The sequence below is a fragment of the Fukomys damarensis genome, unplaced genomic scaffold (genome assembly GCF_012274545.1).
Source record: "Fukomys damarensis isolate Sample0158 unplaced genomic scaffold, DMR_v1.0_HiC HiC_scaffold_34, whole genome shotgun sequence".
Lineage (NCBI taxonomy): Eukaryota > Metazoa > Chordata > Mammalia > Rodentia > Bathyergidae > Fukomys > Fukomys damarensis.
In genome coordinates, this window is record NW_022900946.1 from 12,795,981 (window position 1) to 12,820,277 (window position 24,297).

Here is a 24,297-nt window from a genome sequence, read left to right on the forward strand (position 1 = left end):
TGGGATTTAGCACAGTGGTGTGGACACCTGCCTCACAAGCGCAAGGTCCCAAGTTCAATCCTCAGCACCAAAACAAGACAAACAAAAACAAAAAAACAGCCACTGGAAGCCACTGATTTGATTGCTCCTAACTCCTAGCAGTTGAAAAACCACAAACCCTCCTTCTTAGTGAGGATTTTAATCAACTGTTCACTAGAATAATGATGGCGAATCTTTTAGAGACTGAAGCCCAAACTGCAACCCCAAATCCACTTATTTATCCCAAGTACCAACACTGCAACTAAACTTGAATACTGAGGTTCTAGTTTAGAAAAGAACAGTTCATACAACCTGTAACATCATCTCAGAAAGGGCTCTGCACACCCACTGTGGCTCGTGTGCCATGGGCGCACCATCACTGCGCTGAAGGAAAGAGGTCTTACTCAGCCCAGGATAATCTGGCAGCCCGTGACTGGTTAATTAAAACTGCTGTCACAGCAACAGTGAAGCCTTTGGTAGCCACCCAAGGGCTAAGCTGCTTTCGTCTGTTCCCTTCTTCTAACCGGTACATGCTGCCCAGCACATCCTCATCAGCAGAAAACAGCCAGAGCCTCTCACTAGGTGCAGGTGGAGGGCTCATGCTAAGACCTGAGAGTGGCAAGAATCCAACTGCTGGAGACGCCTTGCAAATTGTCAGTGTTTCCAGGATTATCAGGACTCTGGTCTGGATGGAAACTGAAAGTATCATTCTTCTGGGGCAAACGGTCAAAGTCCTGAGGGGGATGAACTAAGGGAGATGTTAAAAAGCTGAAGGGTGCTGAGGAGAGGAGAGCAACTGGTTAAACATTTAGCAGGTGTTTCAAATGAGATTCTCACTGAGTTCTCCTGACAAGCCTCAGGGAGACAAGACAGCTGCCCTTCCCAGGTGAAAAGCTGAGGCTCCCAGGGAAACTGTCTCACACTCAGTCTCACTCCAAAGCCAGGGTAGCCTTTGCCACGCTCATAGTGTGCCTGCCCAGATGGAATCAGACAAGAGCCTCAGAGCCTACTCCACGCCAGTTCCTTTAACACTTCGAACCTCCAGGGACAGCTAAGATGGAAGCAAGAAGGACGGGGGCCCAGCAAGCAACGGTTCTCACCCACAAGCCTTTAACAATGGGCCACACCCATGCAGAGGCTCAGGGAAGTAAGAGACAAGAAGTCACTGAGACCACGGGCTGTGATTTCTACAAAGACTGAGACCCCTGATGCTGGCTTTTCTCTGAAATGGGGCCCTGTTTCCCTGGCTTTTCATGAAGGGGGCTTAGAAGCCCCCCACAAAATCCAATAGTGATAGGAATCCCCTTTGAAGCCATCTCTTGACCGCAATCATTCATTTGTGAAAATGAGCAGCTGTTGAGACAACATCAGGAATCACAGATTTGCAGAAGGGCTGAGTGAAGAAAAAGGAGATACAGTAACCTAAGGCAGAGAGGATGGCTAAGGATCCAGTTAGGATTTCCCCAGACAGGTACATCTGTAAGACTTGAATAGGCTAAAGTGACTCCATGCTAATAGGCTAGACTGTGCTTCTTCATATGCTAATTGCTACCTTGGTTAACAGCCCGCCCAGGGGCAAATGGTTTGACAAAAGGTGACCCTAGAATATTTCCTGCATAAGATAAGCAATGTGTTTGCAGTCTTGTTCTGTGAATTCCCCGACTCTTTGTTTAGAAAAACCTTATAAAAAGCACCTCAGCCCCTGAGCAGTTGCCTCTCTGAGCCACCTGGCTCAGGGAGTGCCGTCTGGCCAGATTAATAAAGGTCTATTTACCATCTAACCTGGTGTGTTCCTTCCTGGGTTTCTCATTTCTCCGTCGAGCTCCCGGAGCCTCGCTGGGTGTTAGGGCCCAGCATCGTGGAGGCCTTTTTGGCTGTTCACGCTCCGTGGAGTGGAAGTGAGACTTTAGGTCTTACACATCTAACACAACAGCTCTGATTTTTTTCCTAGCAAAAGATAACACATTTTCTTCAGCAGTAATGCTAACAAGGGCAAAAAAAAAGTAAGAATTCAGGGAAGCAGCCACAGCAGGATGAGGAAAAAGCCTGCCTTTGAAATGTGGGAGGAGGAGACCAGAGGCCTTTTTTTTTTTGTACTGGGAATCAAACCCAGGGCCTTGCCAGGCAGGCACCACTGAGCTATATCCCCAGCTGCAACAGGCCACTCCCAGGTTCAGATCCAGAGCAAACCACTGGTAACAGTTTCTCCATCCACACTATGGAGTTAACAAAGACCCCTACTACTCCAGGGATTGACACAAGGACTGAGCAAGTTAACATACCTCGAAGACTCAGAGGCCAGGCTTGCAATAAGCACCAAGTATTGATAGTTATTAATGGCATTATCCCTATCATTCAGGAATGTGTGTGTGCGGCGTTAAAAATGGATGACAGCACAAGTCAAAGCTCAGAGACCTGTGGGGATTTTGTTGCCATTGACGTCATTTAATTATTAATCGTCATGCTATCCCCATTATGTCCTGAAAACTGCCATACCACTTCGGTGAAATAAGCATGTTGGCTTCAGGCTCCCAAAACTTGAGCAGTGAGTGACATGTGGCTCTGAGAAATCTGCACAGAGGATGACTTCATTTAAATTAAGATGCCAGACAACACCATTATCTTACCTACAAACAAGGCACAGATTTCTGCATACACAGTCACACAGCCCAGCCCACGCAATGACTGCTCACCTACAATACATACATACATACGTACATACATACAAAGAGAGCAAGAGAGAAGCAACGCTTCTCTGAACCACAAAAGGCAGAGAAGTACCTGTCTCGGTTTTGCTGGCGAAGCCCGCTGCCTGTTTGATGGCCGCTGCTGTGAGTGCTAATCCTCGACTCCTCTTCAAGCCATGCTGCAGGACGGCTTCAAACTGGGCACACAGACAGGTTACCCTGCAGGAAAAGCAGTGACTTATCAGTCGGCCCAGTAAGGGAGTCACAAGTAGGGCCACCCCAGCATCTCCAAAGAGCCAAGGAGTCACCAAGTGCAAGGCTCAGCACGAAGGTACACAGGAGACACCTGGATTTACAGGCAGGGGCTCAGTACCGGCCCTGGGCCGCTCCACAACCCCCTGCGTTTATGTTCATTCCCCAGAAGTCAGGGAAGAATGCCCGGCTCAGTCTCGCCGTATTCATCAGACTCCTGAAAACACAGTACTGTAGCAGGACACAAGAGAGAAACTCGGAAAGGGAATTGGTGCCAGCCAGCAGGAGGAGAAAAGCCAATGTAGAACAAATCAGTTTGGTGTAGGGAGGGGCTGAGTATTAATTGTTTCCAATTCTCAAGTTTCAAATCTAATTCATATCACATGCAGTTCAAAGAACAAGATTACATTCCAAGACTGAATCAGCCAGCCTGCCAAATTGGAAACATTGTGCAATTTCATGGCCTATTACTTACCACCACCAATACACACACACAGTCTGATTCTTATTCTTTATTTTGTATAAGAGATCACATCATATACTCAGATCTAGAGTTCTCAATTAAGTTGCAATTACTGTGCATTTAATTAAATGTATTCAATATATCAGTATCAACTAATATCAAAATATCACTAACCAGAGAAACAAGAGATTTGAAAACATGTCTATAGCAACCACACTCAACTCTCAGCAATCCTTCGAGGACTTCTGGGCTATGCCTGACTGGGCCTTGGGACTTCAGAGGCCTTCCGTTCATTCATACAACCAATGTGAAGAGTGTCACCCAGGTGTTGGGTACTGTTCTGGATTCTGTGGATAGAAAAGTAGGACTGGGACAGGCAAGCTCTCTATCTTACCACATCTGCACTGTTCTAGCAGAAGGAGTTGCACATGGGCCAGGAATTTAGCTCAGGGCTTCTGCTGCCCGCCTTGATAGCTCAAGGAACTAGTTCGATCCTGGGACACCCCACCAAAAAAAGGAGTTGCACAAAGAATCAAACCAGACCATGGTATATGGACATGAGGTGGAGAGAAGGCAAGGTCAGACTTAGATTCTGTGGCCTCAGTGGAAGCAGCCTTGGAGTTATGAGCTGGGTATGACAAAAAGCAGCAGGCTGAACAGTGGACCCAGTGCTAAGGCCTGGAGGCCACTATCATCTGGCTCAACTTTGCCTAACTGCAAGGATTTCCTGCTTCCCCCATCACCACACCTGTAGTAATAATGGTCGAGTTGTTTATCACTCTGTGGGTAGTCAACATTCTCATACTATTATTTCACTAGCTCCTCCCATCAACATTATGATCTAGGTGAGACAGGTATTATTACTCTACTTTATACTAGAAGAAACTAAGGTTTAAAGACATGCAAGCGTCCTCCTGAAGACAGTGCATAATAAGCAGTGACATCAGTACTCTAGTTCCACCACCCCACACAGATCCACTACATCCCATCCTGCCAAGACAACCATCCTTTGTTCTAAGATAGAGGATGTCTCTCTCCCATACCCAATTCTTACTTAAATTATTCTGTCTACCCCAGACAACTCTAACAGAGCGGCAAACAGCGCTGGTGGCTCTTCTCTGTCCCTGTGCTTCTGCGGCACACTGATCCATCCCAGGATTCCAGGTTACCACTGCTAAGTGATCGAAACTGGCTCACCACAAGAGGAAGCCAAACCTCATACTCTGTCTCAACTACACCATTGGTTTCTACCTCTTGTCTCTCCTGGATCCCCTGTACTAGCATGGAACCTGGTGCAGAGCATGTGCTCCCCAAGTGCTGCTTCTGTGGGTAGGTAAATGGGTGACTAACCTTGAACCACAGGTCCCAGAATACCACTCCCACAGAAACAACCCCCTTAAACATCAGATGTTCATTTGCTAGGGTCTCTACATGTCCACACCGGCATGTATATGAGAGCTTCTTGAAAGCTGGGACACCCATCAAAATTAACTAAATCCAACAGTAACTAAAAATAGTGCAAGACTTGCCCCAAAGAAGAGGGGATCACTTGGACCGTGTTTAGACTTCTCTGTAATTAACCAAAGTCTCTACCTTTAAAAGAACTCCTACAAATACAACTATCAGGTTAACATCCTCTGGCAGGTTGTGCACAGGTTGATAACTGCCCAGCCCAGCCAGCTCTAGATGAGGCCTGGCCCCTATGGGGTATGGAATGCAGGCAAGCAGCACAAACCCAGTCCCCAAGGTTTGGGTTACATCATCAGTACTGCCTTCGGATGCACACAGGTCACGACTAACCTAACAACAGAAGAAAACTCTGGTGGGCACTTGTCCTCATTTCACCACCTGCTGGCCAACAGCCTTTCCACGTAAGAAACTCCCTCCCTATGTCTCCTCTTTACCTGCCTATCTGCTCTGAGCTTGTGTCTCCTGGTCATTCAAGGTTTCTCAAGTGTTCCCTCCTCCAGGAAGCCTTCCTGAGTGCTTCCCCATTCTGAGCCTCTGTCAGCTGCAGCACCAGCACCCTCTATGTTGATGATCAATTTACAGGATTTACAGGGTGGACAGCTGGCTCCTGCTGTGTGCTACCTCTGAACTGTGGAGAACGTGACCAAAGTAATCCCACCACTCAGAGAACTCAGGTTTCCAAATTGATGAGCATTTTAGTAAGAGATGAATCTGAGGAGATCTTATACAATTTGTAACTCAAATCCAAAATGGCTAAAAGTAGGGAATCAGGGCCAGGGATTTATCTCAGTGGTGCGTACCTGCCTGGCAAGCACAAGGTCCTGAGTTCGATTCCCAATACCAAAAAATAATTGATTAAGTAGAGAATCAGGAAGATACACTCATCCCAGCACATACACCTACCCATTAGCCGTGCCAACCTAAGGAAGTGACGTGAACCTTTCAGCGCTTTCAATGATACAAACAGCCCACTGCAGCACGCATGCCATAGGTTCTCCACCACTGCCCCAAGGTTTCCACTGCTTCCTACCTTGTTCAGTTATAACAGCTGCAAAACAAGTGCCGCCTTTCATGCAGCTCTTTATTTCCTCAGCTCAGTCCCGACTACTTCTCAGAATGTGCTCTACTAAATGATTTTGGCTTCATGATATAGGCTGACTACCTCTGTGGTATGTTATCTCATCAAACTTTCCTTCCAATTTAAATGAATTGAGGACATGTTTTTAATTAAACAGGGCACTTATTACAATGACTTATTTTAATTTTTTTAAAGTACCAGTCAACAAAATCCTTCCAAGTTTTTAATATATATAGCTGCTTACCAGATGAACGGACAAATAAAATGCGGTGCATCAATATAACAGAATACCATTTCTTTAACAACAAAAAGGAATAAAGTACTGACATATGCTCTAACATGGATGAATCCTAAAAATATTATGCTAAAGAAAACAGACTCAAAATGAAAACCAAGACCTGTCGTGTAAAGGTACAAGATCCCAATGATGAATTTAACTGTACTGTGTACCTAAAATGTACCAATAAACTCAATGAGAAAAAATAAAATAAAAAGAAAAGAGACTCAAAAAAAAAAAACCCACATTGTATGAGTCCATGAAATGTCCAAAAAAGGTAAATATAATAGAAATAGAAATGTAATAGAAAGGCAACTTGTGTAGAGTTGGTCAAAATCAGAGATTAACTATAAACTGGAACAAGGGAAACTGGGAATATTCCAAAACTGAACTGTGATGGCTACATAACTTTATACATTTAATTTTTAAAAATCCGCTGAATTGTATACTAGACGGGGTAGGTTTTTATGGTATTTAAATTAGACCTCAATAAAACTGCTTAAAAAGAAAAATATTTCCCTGAAGGTATTCCGGTAAGTTGGATAAAGGGTATAGGAGTTAATGAATGGAAAATAAAATAAATTCCTCCTGCTGAATTTAAAACCATCACCAATTCAACTAGCTCACTGCTAAGATTCTGCTCGCATTTGTTTTCATGAGCTTTGTCCTACATTTCAAGATTGCTGAACCTGCCACTTTAATCTATAATAAGATTCCTAAGAATTCTTCTGTACTACTTTTTGGTAAATGTTAGAACAGCAATAAATGTTGCATTTTTACAAACTGTATAAATTCACACTGTGACAGAAAAGCATGTTTCAAATTGATTCTTTTGCTATGTTACGGCTTTATTGGGATTTTTTCTTTTTCTTTTTTTTTTAGAAACCAAGAACAATCACAAGAAAGAATATCAGCCTCACTTGTAAAGCTTCAATATTGCCTGAAATGGAGTCATGCTTATAAAATCAGCCAATTAACAACATTAACTACATCTCAGAATTAAGACACTAATGGCTAAAGCAAAGCCATTACATCACAATCATTTGCAATGGTTCATGCCCTACATTTATGTTTTACAAACTAAATTTGTAAATAGGTTCACACCCTTCACTCATGAACTTCACTAGCAGAAATCAATACTACTATCTACAAGTCAGATAAATATTTCATAATACTACTATCTACAAGTCAGATACAGATTTCATAACAGAAATATTCAAAGTAATATTATTTACACAGGTGGGAAGTTAGGAACTGCCAAAATACTTAACACTTGCAAGAACTGGTTAGACAAATGATAGCATAACATATAATCAAATTCTATTTCACCTTTAAACATTTACCAAACTCAGGCCTGATGGCACATGCACATGTAAGTCTGGCACTCAGGAGACAAAGGCAGTGGGATCACCAGTTCAAGGCCAGCCTAGGCTATATCGCAAATTCAAGGCCAGCCCTGACTACACAGTGAGACTCTGTCTCAAAAAAGAAAAAAAAAAATTACCAAGAGCTTATAATGATAAGTCAACATGTTTATAATATAATGTAAGCTGGGCGTGGTGGTACATGCCTGTAATCTGAGTATTCGGGAGGCTGAGACAGGAGGATCGCTGTGAGTTCAAGTCCAGCCTGGGCTGGCTACATAGTGAGTTCCAGGTCAGTTTCAACTACATAGTGAGACCCTGTCTCAAAAATCAAATTTTATACACACACACACACACACACACACACACACACACACACATATACATAAAATGTATAATATATATATTATAATGTAAACTGAAAAATGAGCAGGATCTGAAGCTACATATTAAATATGCTCTCAATTATGTAATCTCACAGAAAGAATTCTAAAAGGAAGTATTTTTAAAAATTAAAAGCCACTTGTTCAAAGAATTAATGGTCAGGTTTTTCTTGCCTTCACACTTTCCTGAATTTAGCTTATTTCCTAAAACAAGAATTTTAAGAAGGGCCAAGGATTTAGCTCAGTGGCACCGCACCTGCCTTGCAAGGGCACGGTCATGAGTTCCATCTCCAGTAAATCAAACAAACAAGAAATAACTTTTAAAAAGTATTCAAACTTCAAGAATCAGAAATACTGCTACTTGGAGCTACAAAAAGTGAACAAATATGGCTTAAAGGTTATAATGAGAAAACATGCAACTACGTAAAATGCCTTTTTAAAAGATTACATTACAGTGTTAAGTTAAAAAGGAAATCCACAAATAGAAAAAAGTTTCTAATCTAAAAATAAAAAAGACATCAAAAGTTAATTCTTTTAACTAGCCAAAATAGGATAGAGTGATTCCATTCATAGTAGTGACAAAAAATAAGATACAAGTCTTATAAAGAGAAAACCATAAAATTTTGCTAAAACATATAGAGATCAAAATAAATAGAAATCCTGCCTATCATGCCCTGGGTTCAAACTCCATAGTACAAAATAAATAAACAGAAACATCATTTTTCTAAAGGAAAAGACTTAAATAAAAATGAAGGTTTTCCCAAATTAATGTATAAATTTAATACAATTTCAATAACAATTACAGTAAGGACTTGGGTCAGTGAAGCTTGGGGTACAGAGATAAACAAGTGAATGGAACAGTACAGAATTCCCCCTCGTCCAAATAAACACAGAAACATTTTATACATAATAATGATAATACTTCCATTCAGATGGGCAAGAATGGGCTATGAGGTGCTGAGAAAAATAAGGATAAACTTGCATGTCAAAGCACAGAAAGAATTAAAATCCACACAGATAAAAGAAAATGTTAAGTGTACAAAAAATAAAACTTTAAAAATAACAGATAAAATCATTCTGGTTCTGAGAAACCTGAGGATAAGACAATCTCAGAGCCAAACATGTTAAAGATTCACAGAATTAACTGCATACATTTCTTAAATGTCTACACAATGAAAGATATCATAAATATGGTAAAACAAGTGATGGACTGGAGAAAATATCTATAGCACATATAACTGGAAAAGGATTTATACTCATAGTAGTTAAAGAGTTTCTACAAAGGAATTTTAAAAGATAAGCAACTCAAAACATAAAATACAAAGAAGGTAGAAAAACTAGCCAGGAAAGGAAGAAATATATTGGCCAATAAATATGTGAAAAGATACTCAACCTCACCCGTAGCCAGGAAAGTGTAGCAACATGGAGACACCAACTTAGGGCTAAGGGTTTTTAAACCAGTCAGTGCTCCAAAGAGTATGAGGAAATGCATATTTTTGATAGGAATATAAACATGAACTGCTATATTTTTCTGCAGAGATCAAGCAGTATAATTTTTTTAAATGCATTTGCCCTCACAATTCCATGTCTTCGAATTTATCCTGTAAAAATAAAGGCAATACCAGTTAGAAAATGAAAGAGATATGAACAGACATTTCACCCAAGGGAGTATTAGATGCCAGTAAGTACAGGAAAAGATGTTCAACATCATCAGGAAGATGCACAGTGAGACCCCCAATGAGATGCGACACCACTGTCAGTGCGGATGTAAAATGGTACAGCTGCTCTGGAAAAGAGCATGGAAGTTTCTTATAACACAATGCCATACTATACAACTTAGCAGTGGCCATGTGGGGACTTATTCCAGAGAAATTAAAAGATATATCCACGCACACACAAACTTACATATAAATGTTCATGGCAACTTTATCTGTAATAGCAAAAACCTAAAAGCAATCCAGATGTCCTTCAAGGAGTGAAGGGTCCAAGTGTGCTGCACCCATACCATGGATGAGTCTGTAGCAATTAAAGGAAACACACTTTTGATAAATGGAACAACATGAATGAAGCTCAAAGGCATTACGACCCATGGAAATAAAACCAATCGAAGGAAATGGCACTTTATGAGTCCATATATAGACTATTCTTAAAATGAGGTAATTACAAAGATGGAAAACAGCTTTGTGGCCGCAAAGAGTAAAGGACAGGGAGGGAAGAAGAGAACAGGAAGTGAGTATGACTATCAAAGGGCAATGCCACGACCCTGTGGTGATGAAACCAGGCAGTGTCCCGGGTGACACAGATGCCGAAACTGCACAGAACTACACAGGCGCATGTGTGCACACATGCACAAGGAAGATTGCAGAAATCTGAGAAACTGCCAGAGTTTTACGAGGTGTTAACATCGGAGGAAGCAAGGTGAAGGGGAAGTGGGGTTAATCCATATTATTTCTCACAACTGCATGTGAGACTATAATAATCTCAGTGAAGAATGTAACTGACTATGAAAGCACTAGTAGGGAGGGCAGGGACAAGGGGAAAAATGAGAACCAAGACCTGTCATGTAGAGGTACAGGATCCCGATTATGAATGTAACCGTACTGTATGCCTAAAATGTACCAATAAACTCAATGAGGAAAAAGAATTGGAATAGATCATCTTTATCTCAATCCGATAAAAGCCATCTATGATAAACCAACAGCCAACATAATACTAAATGGCCAACACTGAAAGCTTTCAATCTAAAATCAGGAACAAGACAAGAATGTCTGTCCACTGTCACTATTCTTATTCTTGAGACCATACTTTTAAGTGAAATAAATCAGACACGTGTGTAAATATCACATGATTTCTCTGGTATGAGAAATCAAAAGTATAAATCATGACCAAAATGGTTAATATATATTTGGAAATGGGAAGAAAATGTTCAAATGAGAAAGGAAAGAAGGGAAGGGAAAGGGAAAACAGAAGAGACAGGAGAAAAATAGAATCAAAGCTTTTGTAAACAAGGAGGGGAAAAGGGTTGAAGGGAGGGGAGGGGAATTGGGAAAAGGGAAAGCAAGATGTATCGTGTACAGGTACAAATTCCCTATGATGAATGTTATCATTATGTATATCTAAAGTGTACCAGCAAAATAAAAAATTTTTAATTACAAAAACAAAAATAAAAAAAAATAAAAGCACTAGTAGACAAAGACATCATACAAATACACAAATAGTTTTGAAGCTGCACTCTTTACAATTGCAAAAACAAAAATAAAATGGAAACAAACTGAACACCCATTAACAAGGAAACAGCATAAGTAAATGCACCATTGCACACTGGTGAAAATCTTTAAAAGCACTGAATATCTAGACGCTGGTAACTCAACTAATAAGTAAAGACTCTTGACCATGTAAAAATTGTTTAAATGTAATAACACACATTCATATTTAAAATATTATACAGGCATTTAAAAACAATGAGATGGCCAGGTGTGGTGGTGCATGCCCGTAACCCCGGCCCTTAGGAGGTTGAAGCAGGAGGATTGTCACAAGTTTGACACAAGCCGTGGCTATGTAGTGAGTTCAAGGTTAGCCTGAACTACATACTAAGACCTTGTCTTAAAGAAAAAAACAGGAGATGCCCCTCTTAATCAGTGCTAAGATGCACATCCCCACATGCACACCTTTTAACTGAAATCAGGTACGCCTCATAGTTGATCAAATTACACAATTAAAATTGGCATTGATTTTACTTTCTGAAGGAAAAGACTCCACACGATGGTAAACTGCTCTACTATGTTAAGTATTGATTTGGGGGAAATGCCCATAACATGTGGCCGGGTTAATTAAAACTAAAAAGCACACCAAAGAGTAATATAAATGGTACAGCTCTTATTTGAAGGACAAGAGAAATGGGCTTTGATGAGATTTCCTCTCTATTTCTACCTCACCCTCTCTCAGCACAACAAACCCAACCTGCAACTGCCTCTTCCATCCGTGCTGTGCTGGGGATCCCAGGGCCAGAGAAGGAAGTCAGCAACCTGTCTCAATCAGGCTTACATGCTTTGGTTCAGAGTATCCCCTCTCTGTGCTAAGGAAATGTTATGAAATTAAATTACAGCTCAGAGATAAACGGCCAAAAGGATCTAAGAGAACGATGGCAAATATTTATTTAAAAAATTAAATCCTTGTCTTATCCTATAGATCATGTGAACAAAAATTTCAGCTGGATTAAAAGCTTATTGTAAATAATAAAAATCTTACAAGAAAATCAAAAAGACCACATGCACTACAACACACTGGTGCAGGGCATGGTGGGGCACACCAGTAATCCCAGTACTCAGGAGGCTGACACAGGAGAATCACCATAAGTTTAGGTTAGCCTGAACTACATAGTGAGACCTTGCCTCAAAAAAGCAAAAAATAAAAGTCAGGTGTGGTGACACACATCTGTAATCCAAGCACTTGGGAGGCTGAGGCAGGAAGATCACCATGAATTCAAAGTCAGCCTGGGCTACAAAGCAAGACCTTGTCTCAAAAAAAACAAACAAACATTGGAGAAGATTTCTTAAAACACTAAAAATCCAGAAGCTGGAGGGTAGATAAGTAAGTCAGTAAGTAAAAAAGATCACTGACCATGTAAAAATGTTTCAATTAATAATACAATAGACACCATTATCTGTGTTCACAAAGATATGGACAGATATGAAAACAGTATTTGCAATGCAGAGAATAGATAAGAGGTTAGTTACTATAATGTCCAAAAGAGCTCTTGCCAAGTATGGTGATACATGCCTATAATGCCAGGAGGCTGAGGCAGGAGGACCACAAGTTACGGCCCACACAAGTGACTTCTCAAGGCTCTTATCTCAAAATAAGAGGTATAGCTCAGCGGTACAGCACTTGCCGAGAATATGTGAGGCACTACATTCAATCCCCAGTACCACAAAAAAGGGAAAAAAAGATCCCTCAGGGTGGGGATTTAGCTCAGGGGATCCACTGCCTGCCTTGCAAGCGTAAGGTCCTGAATTCGATCCCCAGTACCAAAAAGAAAAAGAAAAGAAAAGAAAAAAAAGATCTCTCACAAATTGGCAGAAAGAATTAAAAAAGGAATAAAGAGGGCTGGGGATTTAGCTCAGTGGTTCTACTGCCTGCTTCACAAGTGCAAGGACCCGAGTTCAATCCCTGGTACCAAAAAAAAAAGGAATAAATAACATTAAGTTTTGCACAAAAGAACAAAGCCCAACAGTCAGCAAACATAATGTTTCCTTAGAAGACACTGAAATGCACTAGCCAACAAGAAAACGCAAAATAAAGTGACAGAGAGCCACCATTTTTCACCCATCAGGCTGACAAAAAGTCAAGACAACAATGAAGACCACTGTTCGCAAGAAAGAAGAATAGGGCAAGCTCATATACTGCTGGCAGAAATCTACAGAAAGCTGCAGACAGTTCTCTTTGACTCAGCAAACCCACACCTGGAAATCCATACCAAGAAGATAAAACTCCCAGTATATAAAGCAAGATGCTAAAATATTTCTACTGCCTCCCCATCCAGGGCATTGAAAAATGAAACAAAATCAGTTTTCTTCATAGTCAGGACTCCTTCCTCATCCATCTGTATCATGCGATACACTGCAGTCTTTACAAAATAGTTAGAAGCCGGGCGTGGTGGTGCACCCCTGTAATCCCAGCACTCAGGAGGCTGAGGCAGAAGGATCGCTGTAAATTCGAGACCAGCCTGGGCTACATAATGAATTCCAGGTCAATCTCAACTACATAGGGAGACCCTGCCTCAAAAAACAAAACAAAACAAAATAAAAAATATTGTTAGAACTATTACTTGGAAAGATTTTGACAGGGGATGTCAAGAGAAAGGTAAAGATGCAGAACATTTGTGTATGATTCTACAATGGTAGTAAAGCTCTGTGTGTGTGTGCACGTGCGTGCATGCGTGCGTGCGGTGTGTGTGTGTTTCGTTTCTCTTGCAAAAGATTATATGAGCATGGGGGCGTAGCAAACAATAGCCAGAGTTCTAGCTTAGCAATACAGCACTTGCCTAACATGTACAAGCCCTGTATTCAATCCCTAGCACCACCAAAACCAAAACAAAATACAGGAAATAAGTCTTGGGTCATTAACATGCATTACCCATGGGAAGGCGGAAAGGAAGAGATATAGGAGAGAGACAAGGGATCCCTCCTCCCCAATAAAAAAATCGTTGACAAAAAAGAAAAGAAAACAATGCAACCTTGGCAACATAAAGCAACACTAACATCTCATAAAGGAGACTTTTTCTTTTTTTTTGTTTGGTTTGGTTTTGTTTTGAGATGGGCTGGCCTTGAACTCACATGGATCTTCCAGCCTCAGCTTCCCAAATGCTGGAGTTACAGCAGTAGGCCTCCATGTCTGGTAGGAGTAATTTTCAAGTTACAGTATGTGTGAAGGTTGAGGACAGCTGGCAGCCGGTCCTCCTAGACCCCATCCCACCCTGCATCATGAGCAGAACTTATCCTGAAATGCAAATGAGAATATGCCATTATCTTTCCTCCTGTCTTCTCCATACTACACCAATGAAGAAACCGAGCCAGCCAAGCAGCCTCTGATTTCTCTAATGCATTACTACGACAAGACCAGAGTAGACAGTGTCTTAGAGATCCACCTCAAGCTAAACTCTAACTCTCCGAATGATATAGAAATGGCATAAATTGTGAAAATGGCACACAAATGGCCAAAGTGACAGAATAATACCCTAACAGATAAAGTTCAAGTACCTTCCCATGACACTCAAGAAATACATATAACCCACAGGTCCAAGCCTCCCAACACCACTTCCCACTTCCTACACCTTCACACTGGCACTTCCCTCGCCCCAGGAACTGTCATCAAAGCCCATTCCACCCATGTGAGCAATGACAAACCTGTAGTGAGCTCTGCCATGATTGCCAGTGACACCATCTCCCAGACTCAACTTTGACTTCCTTGACGACAGCATCCTGAATGCAAAACAGCACCCTCAAAATAAATACCTACTGAATGGAGTAATTACTGACTAGTTATTCTGGCCTTTAATTACCAATAATTACCCTAAAATGCAAGTACATCTACTCATAAAAAGAAAACACATGGCTAGGCATGAGGATTGTAACATCAAGGCCACCCTGGGCAACTTAGCAACTTAATGAGACCCTGCCTCAAAAGGAAGGAAGGAAGGAAGGGAAGGAAGGAAGGAAAGTGTTTTTATTGTGTTCTTACTGGATGTGCCAAGCACACATTACTACAGCTAATACCCACCACAACCCTCGGAAGTGGGTACCATCATCATCCTCTGATTTTCCATGGTACAACAGGCTTAGAGAAGCTAAGGAAGTCTAAAACTGCACAGCTGGTAATCAGTGACTGATTCCGGAGTGGTCACGAAGATATGCCTGCCATCAAAGCTCAAAGGCACTCCACGCTCACTGCCTCTCTCTATCACAGGATGGTGGTGATGACAGGGCGGCAGCAGTAGTGGTGATGATGACGGTGGTGCTAACATAATAGGCCATACACTGCTTTCTCTCAGCAACTATCAATACATACAAAACAAATATTCAGGTAACACACTCACAACAGGGCTGTAATTTGTATTACTTGATGCTGGGCATCTTGAACCACTTCTACCACCAGTGGTACAAACCACCCAATGGGACAGTCACGATATGCTACCGGTGGTTCAGGAACATATTAAATTAACATATGGAACTTCCAAAAATGTTATACAGATTTTATGCAATCCTGATCTAAATTCCAACAGCATATCTCACAGAATTTTTTAAAAATCCTAAAATTAATTTGGAACAAGAAAAGATCTAGAAGAGCAAAGGTAAATTCTGGACAACAAAGACAAGGCAGGAGATACCACAATCCCTGACTTTAAATTATATGACAAAGCTACAGTGACAAAAACAGCATGGTACTGGCAAAAGAACAGATCTGAGGATCAATGGAACAGATTAGAAGTTGTAGAAACAACTCCAGACATACTCAGCCACCTAATCAATGACAAAGGAGCCAAATATCTTCACTGGAAGAAAGATAGCTTCTTTAGTAAATGGTGCTGGAAAAACTGACTTTCCACATGCCAAAGATTAAAACTAGATCTGGATCTTTCAAAATGTACTAACCTAAAAACAAAATGGATCCGTAGCAATATAATATATCCTGTGGTTTTCTATTAACTGGCAGGTCAATTAAGACTATTGCTAGAGTAGGTTCATATATGCATTCTGTGTTATGAGAAAGAAGGAATAGAAGTATGGACATTAAGCATAGCACCATTTTAAAGAACAGCAAACTGATATGGCTTGGTTTCATTACAGGTACACATTTCATAGGCATAAGAGAAACCCAATGGAATAAAGAAGAGATGGTATTTTAGCAGTAATTTATTGTTAATTTTCACTGCCTTATAGGTTAAATGAATTTAAGAATTGATAGTATAAATTGATTAATTTTTAGTACTTTAAGTACCAAAATTGTATGCAGTTAGGGCCAGGGATTTAGCTCAGTGGTGCGACAGCCTGTCTCACAAGTGCATGATCCACAGTTCGATCCCCTGGTACCGCCCCGCAAAAATTGTATGCAGTAAAATTTTAAACATCAAGTTTCAGAAGATCATAATTTCCAATAACGTACTTTTAACAAATTCATATAGTGATGTTTGTCAAATAAATTTGCTTTACTTCTTGACTTTGGCTAAATAAGCCGGAAAATGTATAAAATAAAATTGAAAAGGATCAAAGATATAAATATAAAACAGAAACACTAATCCTGCTGGAAGAGAGAATAGGTAGAATGCTGAGGACACAGGAGTAGGCAAAGATTTCATAAACAAAACTCAGGCCACCCAGGAAATACTACAAAGAATCAACAAGGAGGAGGGGGTGAAGGGAGGGCAGGGACAAGGGGAAAAAATGAGAACCAAGACCTGTCATGTAGAGGTGCGAGATCCCAACAATGAATATAACTGTACTGTATCCCTAAAATGTACCAATAAACTCAATTAAAGCTGAAAAAAAAAAAAGGATCAACCTTGGGATCTCATCTCATTAGAAAGCTTTGCACAGCAAAAGAAACCACCAAACAGTGTGAAGAGACAACCCACAATGTGGGAAAAAAATTTTACCAGCTATTCATCAGATAAAGGACTATTATCTAGAACATATAAAGAACTCAAAAAAATCAGACCGCCCCACATTTAAAGATCCACTCCAAAATTGATAAAGAAGTAGAAGTGGCAAATAAATATATGAAAAATGTTCACCAGCACTGGTCATTCATGAAATGCAGATTAAAACAATACTGAGATTCTATCTCACTCCAGAAAGAATGGCTGCTATCAAGAAATCAATAACAAATGCTGGCAGGGCTGTGGGGAAAAAGGAACCCTGCTCCACTGTTGGTGAGAGTGTAGACCAGTAAAACCTCAGTGGAGATATCTTTAAAATCTGAAACTACAGGCTCCTTTTAACCCAGCTATTCCCTTTTTTAGTATCTTCCCAAAAGAATCAAAAGCTTCATACCATAGCAGTATATGCACACCCATGTTTATAACAGCAGTTTGTAAAAGCTAAATCCTGGAAACAGACCAAAGGCCCACCAACTAATGAATATATAAGGAAGATGTAGGTTTTTTAATACAATGGAGCACTCTTCTGCCATAAAGAAGGATGAGCCTCAGACATTTAGAGCTAAATGGATGGACCTTGAGACCATACTTTAAGTGAAATAAATCAGACACACATGTGCAAATACTGCACTGTTCCTCTAGTGTGAGAAACCAAAAGTGGAAATAAGAACTAAAATGTACAACAGATATTGGGAAATGGGAAGAAAGTGTTCAAATGGTAAGGGGAACAAAGGGGAAGGGAGGGGAAAAGGAAGGGACAAGAAAAAAAGTGAAAATATAAGGCTAAAATGGAAGCAAAGCTTTCATACATGGGGGAATGGAATAAAATATTTTTTTTAAATTCACATATGGAAATGCGCTCAGATTTGTTAAATGTCCTGAGCTCAACATGTGCTAAAAAATAATATTTGTAAAAAAGAAATCAGTTATGGGGAGGCTGAAGCAGGAGAATCACCTTGAGTTCAAGGCCAGCCTGGGCTAGACACTGAGTTCATGCTCTCCATAGTAAGACCCTGTCTCAAAAACACAAATAAGAAAAATCAGTTAATTTGATCAATACAGAAAAATAACAATGTGCAGCATAGGCCTAATGACGCAGCTCAGTGGTAGAGTGCCTGCCCTGAGGGCATTAATCCCTGAGTTTCATCCTGGGCAACACACACACGTATGCACACACGCACACATGCAATTTGGAACCACTTACTGCAGAGCCTCAAAATGAAATAAAGTGATCAGGGTAGAGCAGACAGAAATTCAATTAAACAAACCCCAGGAGTTTTTTCCAGGATAGTAAGAATTATAACATCCATCAACACTTAAAACTAAAAAGAGGCTGGTAAGAAACATGTGACAAGGGCCAGGAATTCAGCTCAGTGGTTCCATCGCCTGATTCCAAAGCACAGGTCCCAAGTTCAATCTCCAGTACCAAAAAAAAAAGAAACATGTGACACACTGAAGACAAAAAAATCACATGATGAACACATGGAGACATTTAAAAGAGGAAAAATGTCCTCTGAAAAGGCCAATTAGTTTCATCAGGTGTCCAGGGAATGCATGTGACAGTTTTCGACTTCATCAAGAACAACATTAGGGAAAACCAAACAGCTGGTTTTGGGCTCGTTTTTGTTTTGTTTTGTTTTGTTTTGTTTTTTAGCTTCTTCAAAAGTTCAAAGCTGTTTCTAATTTCTCAATAGGTATTAAAAAATAACCACCTCTACCCCCTAAAAAAAGATTAATCCCTCTTTTCTTGGCCTTTTAGAGGGAAAGAAATCTCCCTTCTTGAAAATAGGGAAAAGGCGTAAGAAACATTATTTTGAACTATTTTTAATATCCTGCCATTTCGGCGGGTCAACAAATGATCAGAGATTGGCAATTTCATTTGGTCCAACTTAATACCAAACCAAGTCATTCCCTTTGATATCTCAACTAGCCATCTGAAAGGCCAACAATATCAACAATTTCTAAACATTCTGAAATGAAAGCCAAGGTTCACTCACTTGTAAGAGAAGAGACCAGTGTGCAAGGAGTGCCTACCCAGGTGAAGATAAGCTATTGTAATTACAATGCCAGACACAGCAGCTTTCAGTTTCTGGAAAATGACTGGCAAGCACTGTTCTTGGGGATACATGTGAGCTAACTTACAGTTTTATGACATGAATATTATTAGCACTATCTCTATTTTACAGATAAGGAAACTGAGGCCCCAGAAAGTCAGAAACTTGCCCAAAATCACATGACCGCACCCACCAACACCCAGATTCAAACCTGAGGCCCAAATCTCATGCATATTCTATTATCCCTCAGTCTTTATGACTATTTATAATTCTCAGGGGAAACTAACCAGTTACGCTCTCTGATTCCACTTGGATGAAGACATGTCTGTGGAAAAGTATCATATCTAGACTTTGAAGTAACTTCCAGGGCCTGCTGAATTACTGAGCAACTATTATACAAAAGCTATTTTAAAGCCTTACCACAGGCCAGTCGGACTGGCAGAACATGGAATAATTGTAATGAACCATGACTATGAGTCTTTGTTCTTAGGAGAAAACAGAACTAAAAAGCCACAGTGACAGAAAATGCTGAGAAATATGCAAGAGAGAGCCCAGCGACGGCCTCCATTTCCTCCTGTTGAGGTTCTGAGAGGGCACTGGAAGAGAGAAACAAGTCCCACCCATCACATCCCTCAGGTGCTGTTTTAGACTTCATGAGAAGACTGCTGCATCATGGGGAACCCATCTCACAAGATTAAACAAACCTCTCTCCCCCTCTCTCCCTTGGTCTCCCCCTTCCTCATCCTCTGGATTTCAGATATTAGCAGAATACTGTGTATCTCATAGGCCCCAAAATCCAGTAACAGCTCCAGTCCTGCTGGCCCTCTCCCTCACTAACTCCAATCTTCACTAACACCTCAGCAACTTTTGTCACATCTGAGGAGATCTACAACTACTTTCTTATTTGTCTTAAGCTTGACTTAGGTTGTTCCCTTAAACATGCCGGTTGTTAAAAGGAAAAAAATATCTATTGCTACAGTAAGCAGCATCATGTAACATAAACAGAGTAACCCCAAAAATAAATGCAATTAAAATACTAAATTCTGACTCTGAAAAAAGAAAACTGAGACTTATCCCTGCACACTCTCTGCTGAATATATGGGAAAGGTATAAAGAAATATTATTTCAAACAACCTGACATTTTTTGGGTCAAAATATGATCAAAGATTTGCAATTTTATTTAATCCAACTTAATACCAGACCAAGTTGTTCCCTCTGATATCACTTAGCCTGAAAAAGAACTGAAAGGAACTTACACCATGACATTTAACATCTAAAATGATGCACTGCAAAAGCAAGGTCCTGAGTTCGGTCCCCAGTATGGGGGGGGGTGGAAAGAACAGGGACATTGTTAAGGAATGAGGTCCACACTGGGAGCCAGTGGTCTGGGCTCCAACTGCATTTCACATCAACACTCAGAGGTGACAATATTTACCAGTAACTGTTGTACAAATGACCACCCCAAGTTTTATGCCTATAAAAGAGGGGAAAAGATCACACCTTCTTGCATATCTACAACCTCAGGTGGTAGCAAGCATCAAATGAGATTAATGACCTGGGCAAGAGCACTTTCAGACTGCACAGTACTGTCACAACCAAAAAATTATCATTATAACATGGCAAACACAGCAAACAACCACTGGACTATCTGGCTACCTTTTTTCATTCTACTTTCACAAAAGCACCTGTATTTTGAAGATTTTTTATCTTTCTTGAAAGCTACCTTCTGGGATGGTGAACCAGGTTAGCATCTTTTCACTACCGAAGCCAATGGGTCCCAGAAAGGTCCTGGGCAAGTCTTTCTGCTGGTGGCCACGTGACCTGAGATTAGCCAATCAGATTTCTCTCTGGAAGGTCAATTTTGAACAGTGAGAAGACAACTTGTGGTTACTCCAGCAGAGGGCCTTTCGGGCTAGGATGCCATTTCTGGACCTCCTGCTTCTGCCTTAGGAGCCTTGGAAAGGTTTCTGACTCCTTGTTTGCAAATCTGGCTGACCTTGGATTCTCTGAGCTCAGAATACCCTCAGCTGGAACATGTTTCTGGTCCTTGATACCAAAAGCCCTGAGACACACTGACCACTATTTCCTGTTGCTATAACAAAATACTATCTGAAATTGGGTAATTTATAAAGAAGAGGTTTATTCTGTCTCAGGGCTCTATAGGGTGGGGAGTCCAAAGGCATGATGCTAGCAAGAGCCTCATTTTCCCCAACTCAAGGAGGAAAGTGGAAGGGCGGACAGGTACATAGGAGGAAAGACTGATCTTCTTCCATAGCTACCTCTTTCTTAAAAATAAGGCATTAATCGGGGCTGGGGATTTAGGTCAACGGCACCATGCCTGCCTAGAACGCTTAAAGTCCTGAGTTCGATCCCCAGTACCCCCAAAAAAATAAGGCATTAATCCATTCACAAAAGGTTCTGCCCCTATTACTCAAACACCTTCCACTAGGCTCCACTTCCCAACACTGTTGTATTGAGGAATTAAGTTTCCAAAAAGTGAATGTTGGGTGGGGGGCAAACCTATATCATAGCAACTATCTTTCCAAGGTTCCTTCTAATGGTCATTCTAACCAGCTAGACTCTAACTGCAACCAAAGCCAACACTTCACAGTCCTGCCTAGGACATCTTAAGATAAAACACTTAAAATGACATTAAAAGATAGCAGTTGGCCTTTTAAGACAAATATCTCCTAATAATCTATTGTTTCCTAGAAGATGCTGGCTATTAAATTCCTGGAGAAGACCGATATGGGAAGAGTTATACATATACTCTTACAAGATGCTCTGTTTTCCAAAAAGAACCAAGAAAAGTGCCCCAAGTTACTGTACGTGGAAAGAGATCTTCCAACCTCAACGGCTCCTCTGAGTGCAAAAGCAAACATGTACAAAGCTCGCAAACCCACATCTGTCTGCCTCCTGTTCTGTTCGCAGCCTACAATCTGCATCAATAGGCAGTGATGGGCAGTTGTCATAAGCTAAGTGCCAACCAGACTTCGTTCCAAAAACAGCAGGGTCCTCCTGATGTGGGATCAGACAGTAATGGCGAACCTTTTAGAGACCAAGTGCCAAACTGCAACCCAACACCCATTTACTTATTGCAAAGGGCCAACACTGTGATTAAAGCTGAACACTGAGTTTAGAAAAAACAACACTAGGGCCAGGGATTTAGCTCAGTTGTTCCGCCACACGCTTCGCAAGCATAAGGACCCGAGTTCAATCCTGGGTACTAAAAAAAAGAAAAAACAACTCTACATTAACATCTTTTGTCTTAAAAGAAAAACACACATGCCATAGGTTTGCTACCACTGGAATAAGACTACCATTCCTACATGCCTAGCACTTTTACGCATGGTATCTCAGCCCTTTTCTACCGGCGAGGTGCACCTATTCCCAGGCTCGGGGAGGCTGGCTGCAGGGAGAGAGACACGATGCCAAAACAGACCTTGAGTGGCCAGGTGCCTCTAGAAAGCCTGCCCAGAGAACATCAACAGCTCGCCAGACATGGCCCTCTGCAGCCATCTGTAGTTGCCACTTTATTGTACTGTCTTCCCAGTGGCTGGAAATCCATTAAAGGGGCAGGAATAGTTCTGAAGTGTTTGAGAAATCCCCTTTTCCAGCACAGAGCCTGACACTACCAAGTACTTATCTGGTAACTAATTATGGATCAGTGATGATCCAACAATTATTTTCTGAGCACTTACCACGCATCAGGCACCACTGCCATAAGTGTGGGCAAAGCAGGCTCCATTCCAATTTGACATCCAGTTGGGCAGACAGGTGTAATCAGTTCATACAATTTTGTGATTTCAAACAGATTAACCGAAAATAACCAGAAAGAACAGAGGTCAGTAAGGTACGCCCCAAGGGCCAAGCCAGAAAAGTGGCTTTAAAGGAAACATCTGCCAGTGCATAGCTAGAGCGAGGACTGTAGATTCGTATGGCCCAGATCTGGGAGAGTGGCATCAGGAATCTGGAAGATTCCCCTGAAAAAGCAATACAAAGCTTTACAAACACAAGCTAATAAAAGCCCAGGGTAGCTGGAACACAGAGCAGGGAAAGCACATGACATTTCCAGGCTCTGTACTCAGGATGCATGTGGGTCTTTCTACAAAGAGGCAGGGATGTGTGTGTCTGAGGGGTCAATTGGAAAGTGAGGTGAGTGAATTTACATTCTGCAGAATCCTCTCAAATGCTCTGGAAGCAGGACAAGAACGAGTGCAGGAGCCAGGCTGGAAGCTACAGCAGCCAACTGTTGAGAGATGCTGGTGACTGGGACAGGGCTGCAGAGAATCAAACGGATTTCAGCTGCATTCCAGAATTAGACCACTTGTCAGAGGTGAGGAAGGCAGGTGACTTACCTACCTTTTCAGACCTCACAACAGCTATTTTTAAATGTTTGCTGACTTTTTCCTCTCCAGGTGAAATTCTCATCAAATGGCATGACGATTCAGCCTTTCCTACATGAAGATGGTGCTACCTCTAACCAAAGACCTCTTAAAGATCAGTATTTATAGCAAGAAAGAATTCCACAAGAGAAGAAAAAACATTTTTGAGAAGCCAGCCTCAAAACCAGTTAAATCACTAAATGTGAACAGGGAAAGAATAATGTATCCACGGAGGACTATTTCTAAGACATACACAACCCAGGGGTACCAAAATCTCAGGGTCCTCAATCCATGCTTAAGCTTGCATAGTATTTGCATATAATCGACACACATACCGTCCTATATACTTGAAATGATCTCTAGATTTCTTTTTTTTTTTTTTTGGTACCGGGGATCGAACTCGGGTCCCTGCGCTTGCGAGGCACACGGCGGAACTACTGAGCTAAATCCCTGACCCATCTCTAGATTACTTACATGATCTAAGAAAATAAAAATACCAGGTAAACAGTGATTACACAGGATTGTGCAGGAAATAATGATCCAAAACAAAATCAGTACATGTTCAGTACAACACTCCAGTCCAATAGTTATTTCAATGCAGGAACAGAACTCAAAGCCTTGCACAAGGTAAGTACATACTCTAGCACTGAGCTTTACTCCCAGCCTGTTTTATTCTTTTTGATCTGCAGTTGGTTGAATCCACAGATGAAGA

At 41.1% G+C, this 24,297-nt stretch overlaps 1 protein-coding gene across 1 annotated transcript in view; it reads right to left on the bottom strand.

Moving 5' to 3' along the window:
* The window catches only part of Snx29 (sorting nexin 29), a 457,962-nt gene that overhangs the window by 429,020 nt on the left and 4,645 nt on the right, over nucleotides 1-24,297 (bottom strand). Inside the window, exon 4 of the mRNA XM_033758742.1 lies at nucleotides 2,800-2,924. Coding sequence (XP_033614633.1) covers nucleotides 2,800-2,924 — 125 coding nt within the window. The remainder of the gene's footprint in view (nucleotides 1-2,799; nucleotides 2,925-24,297) is intronic.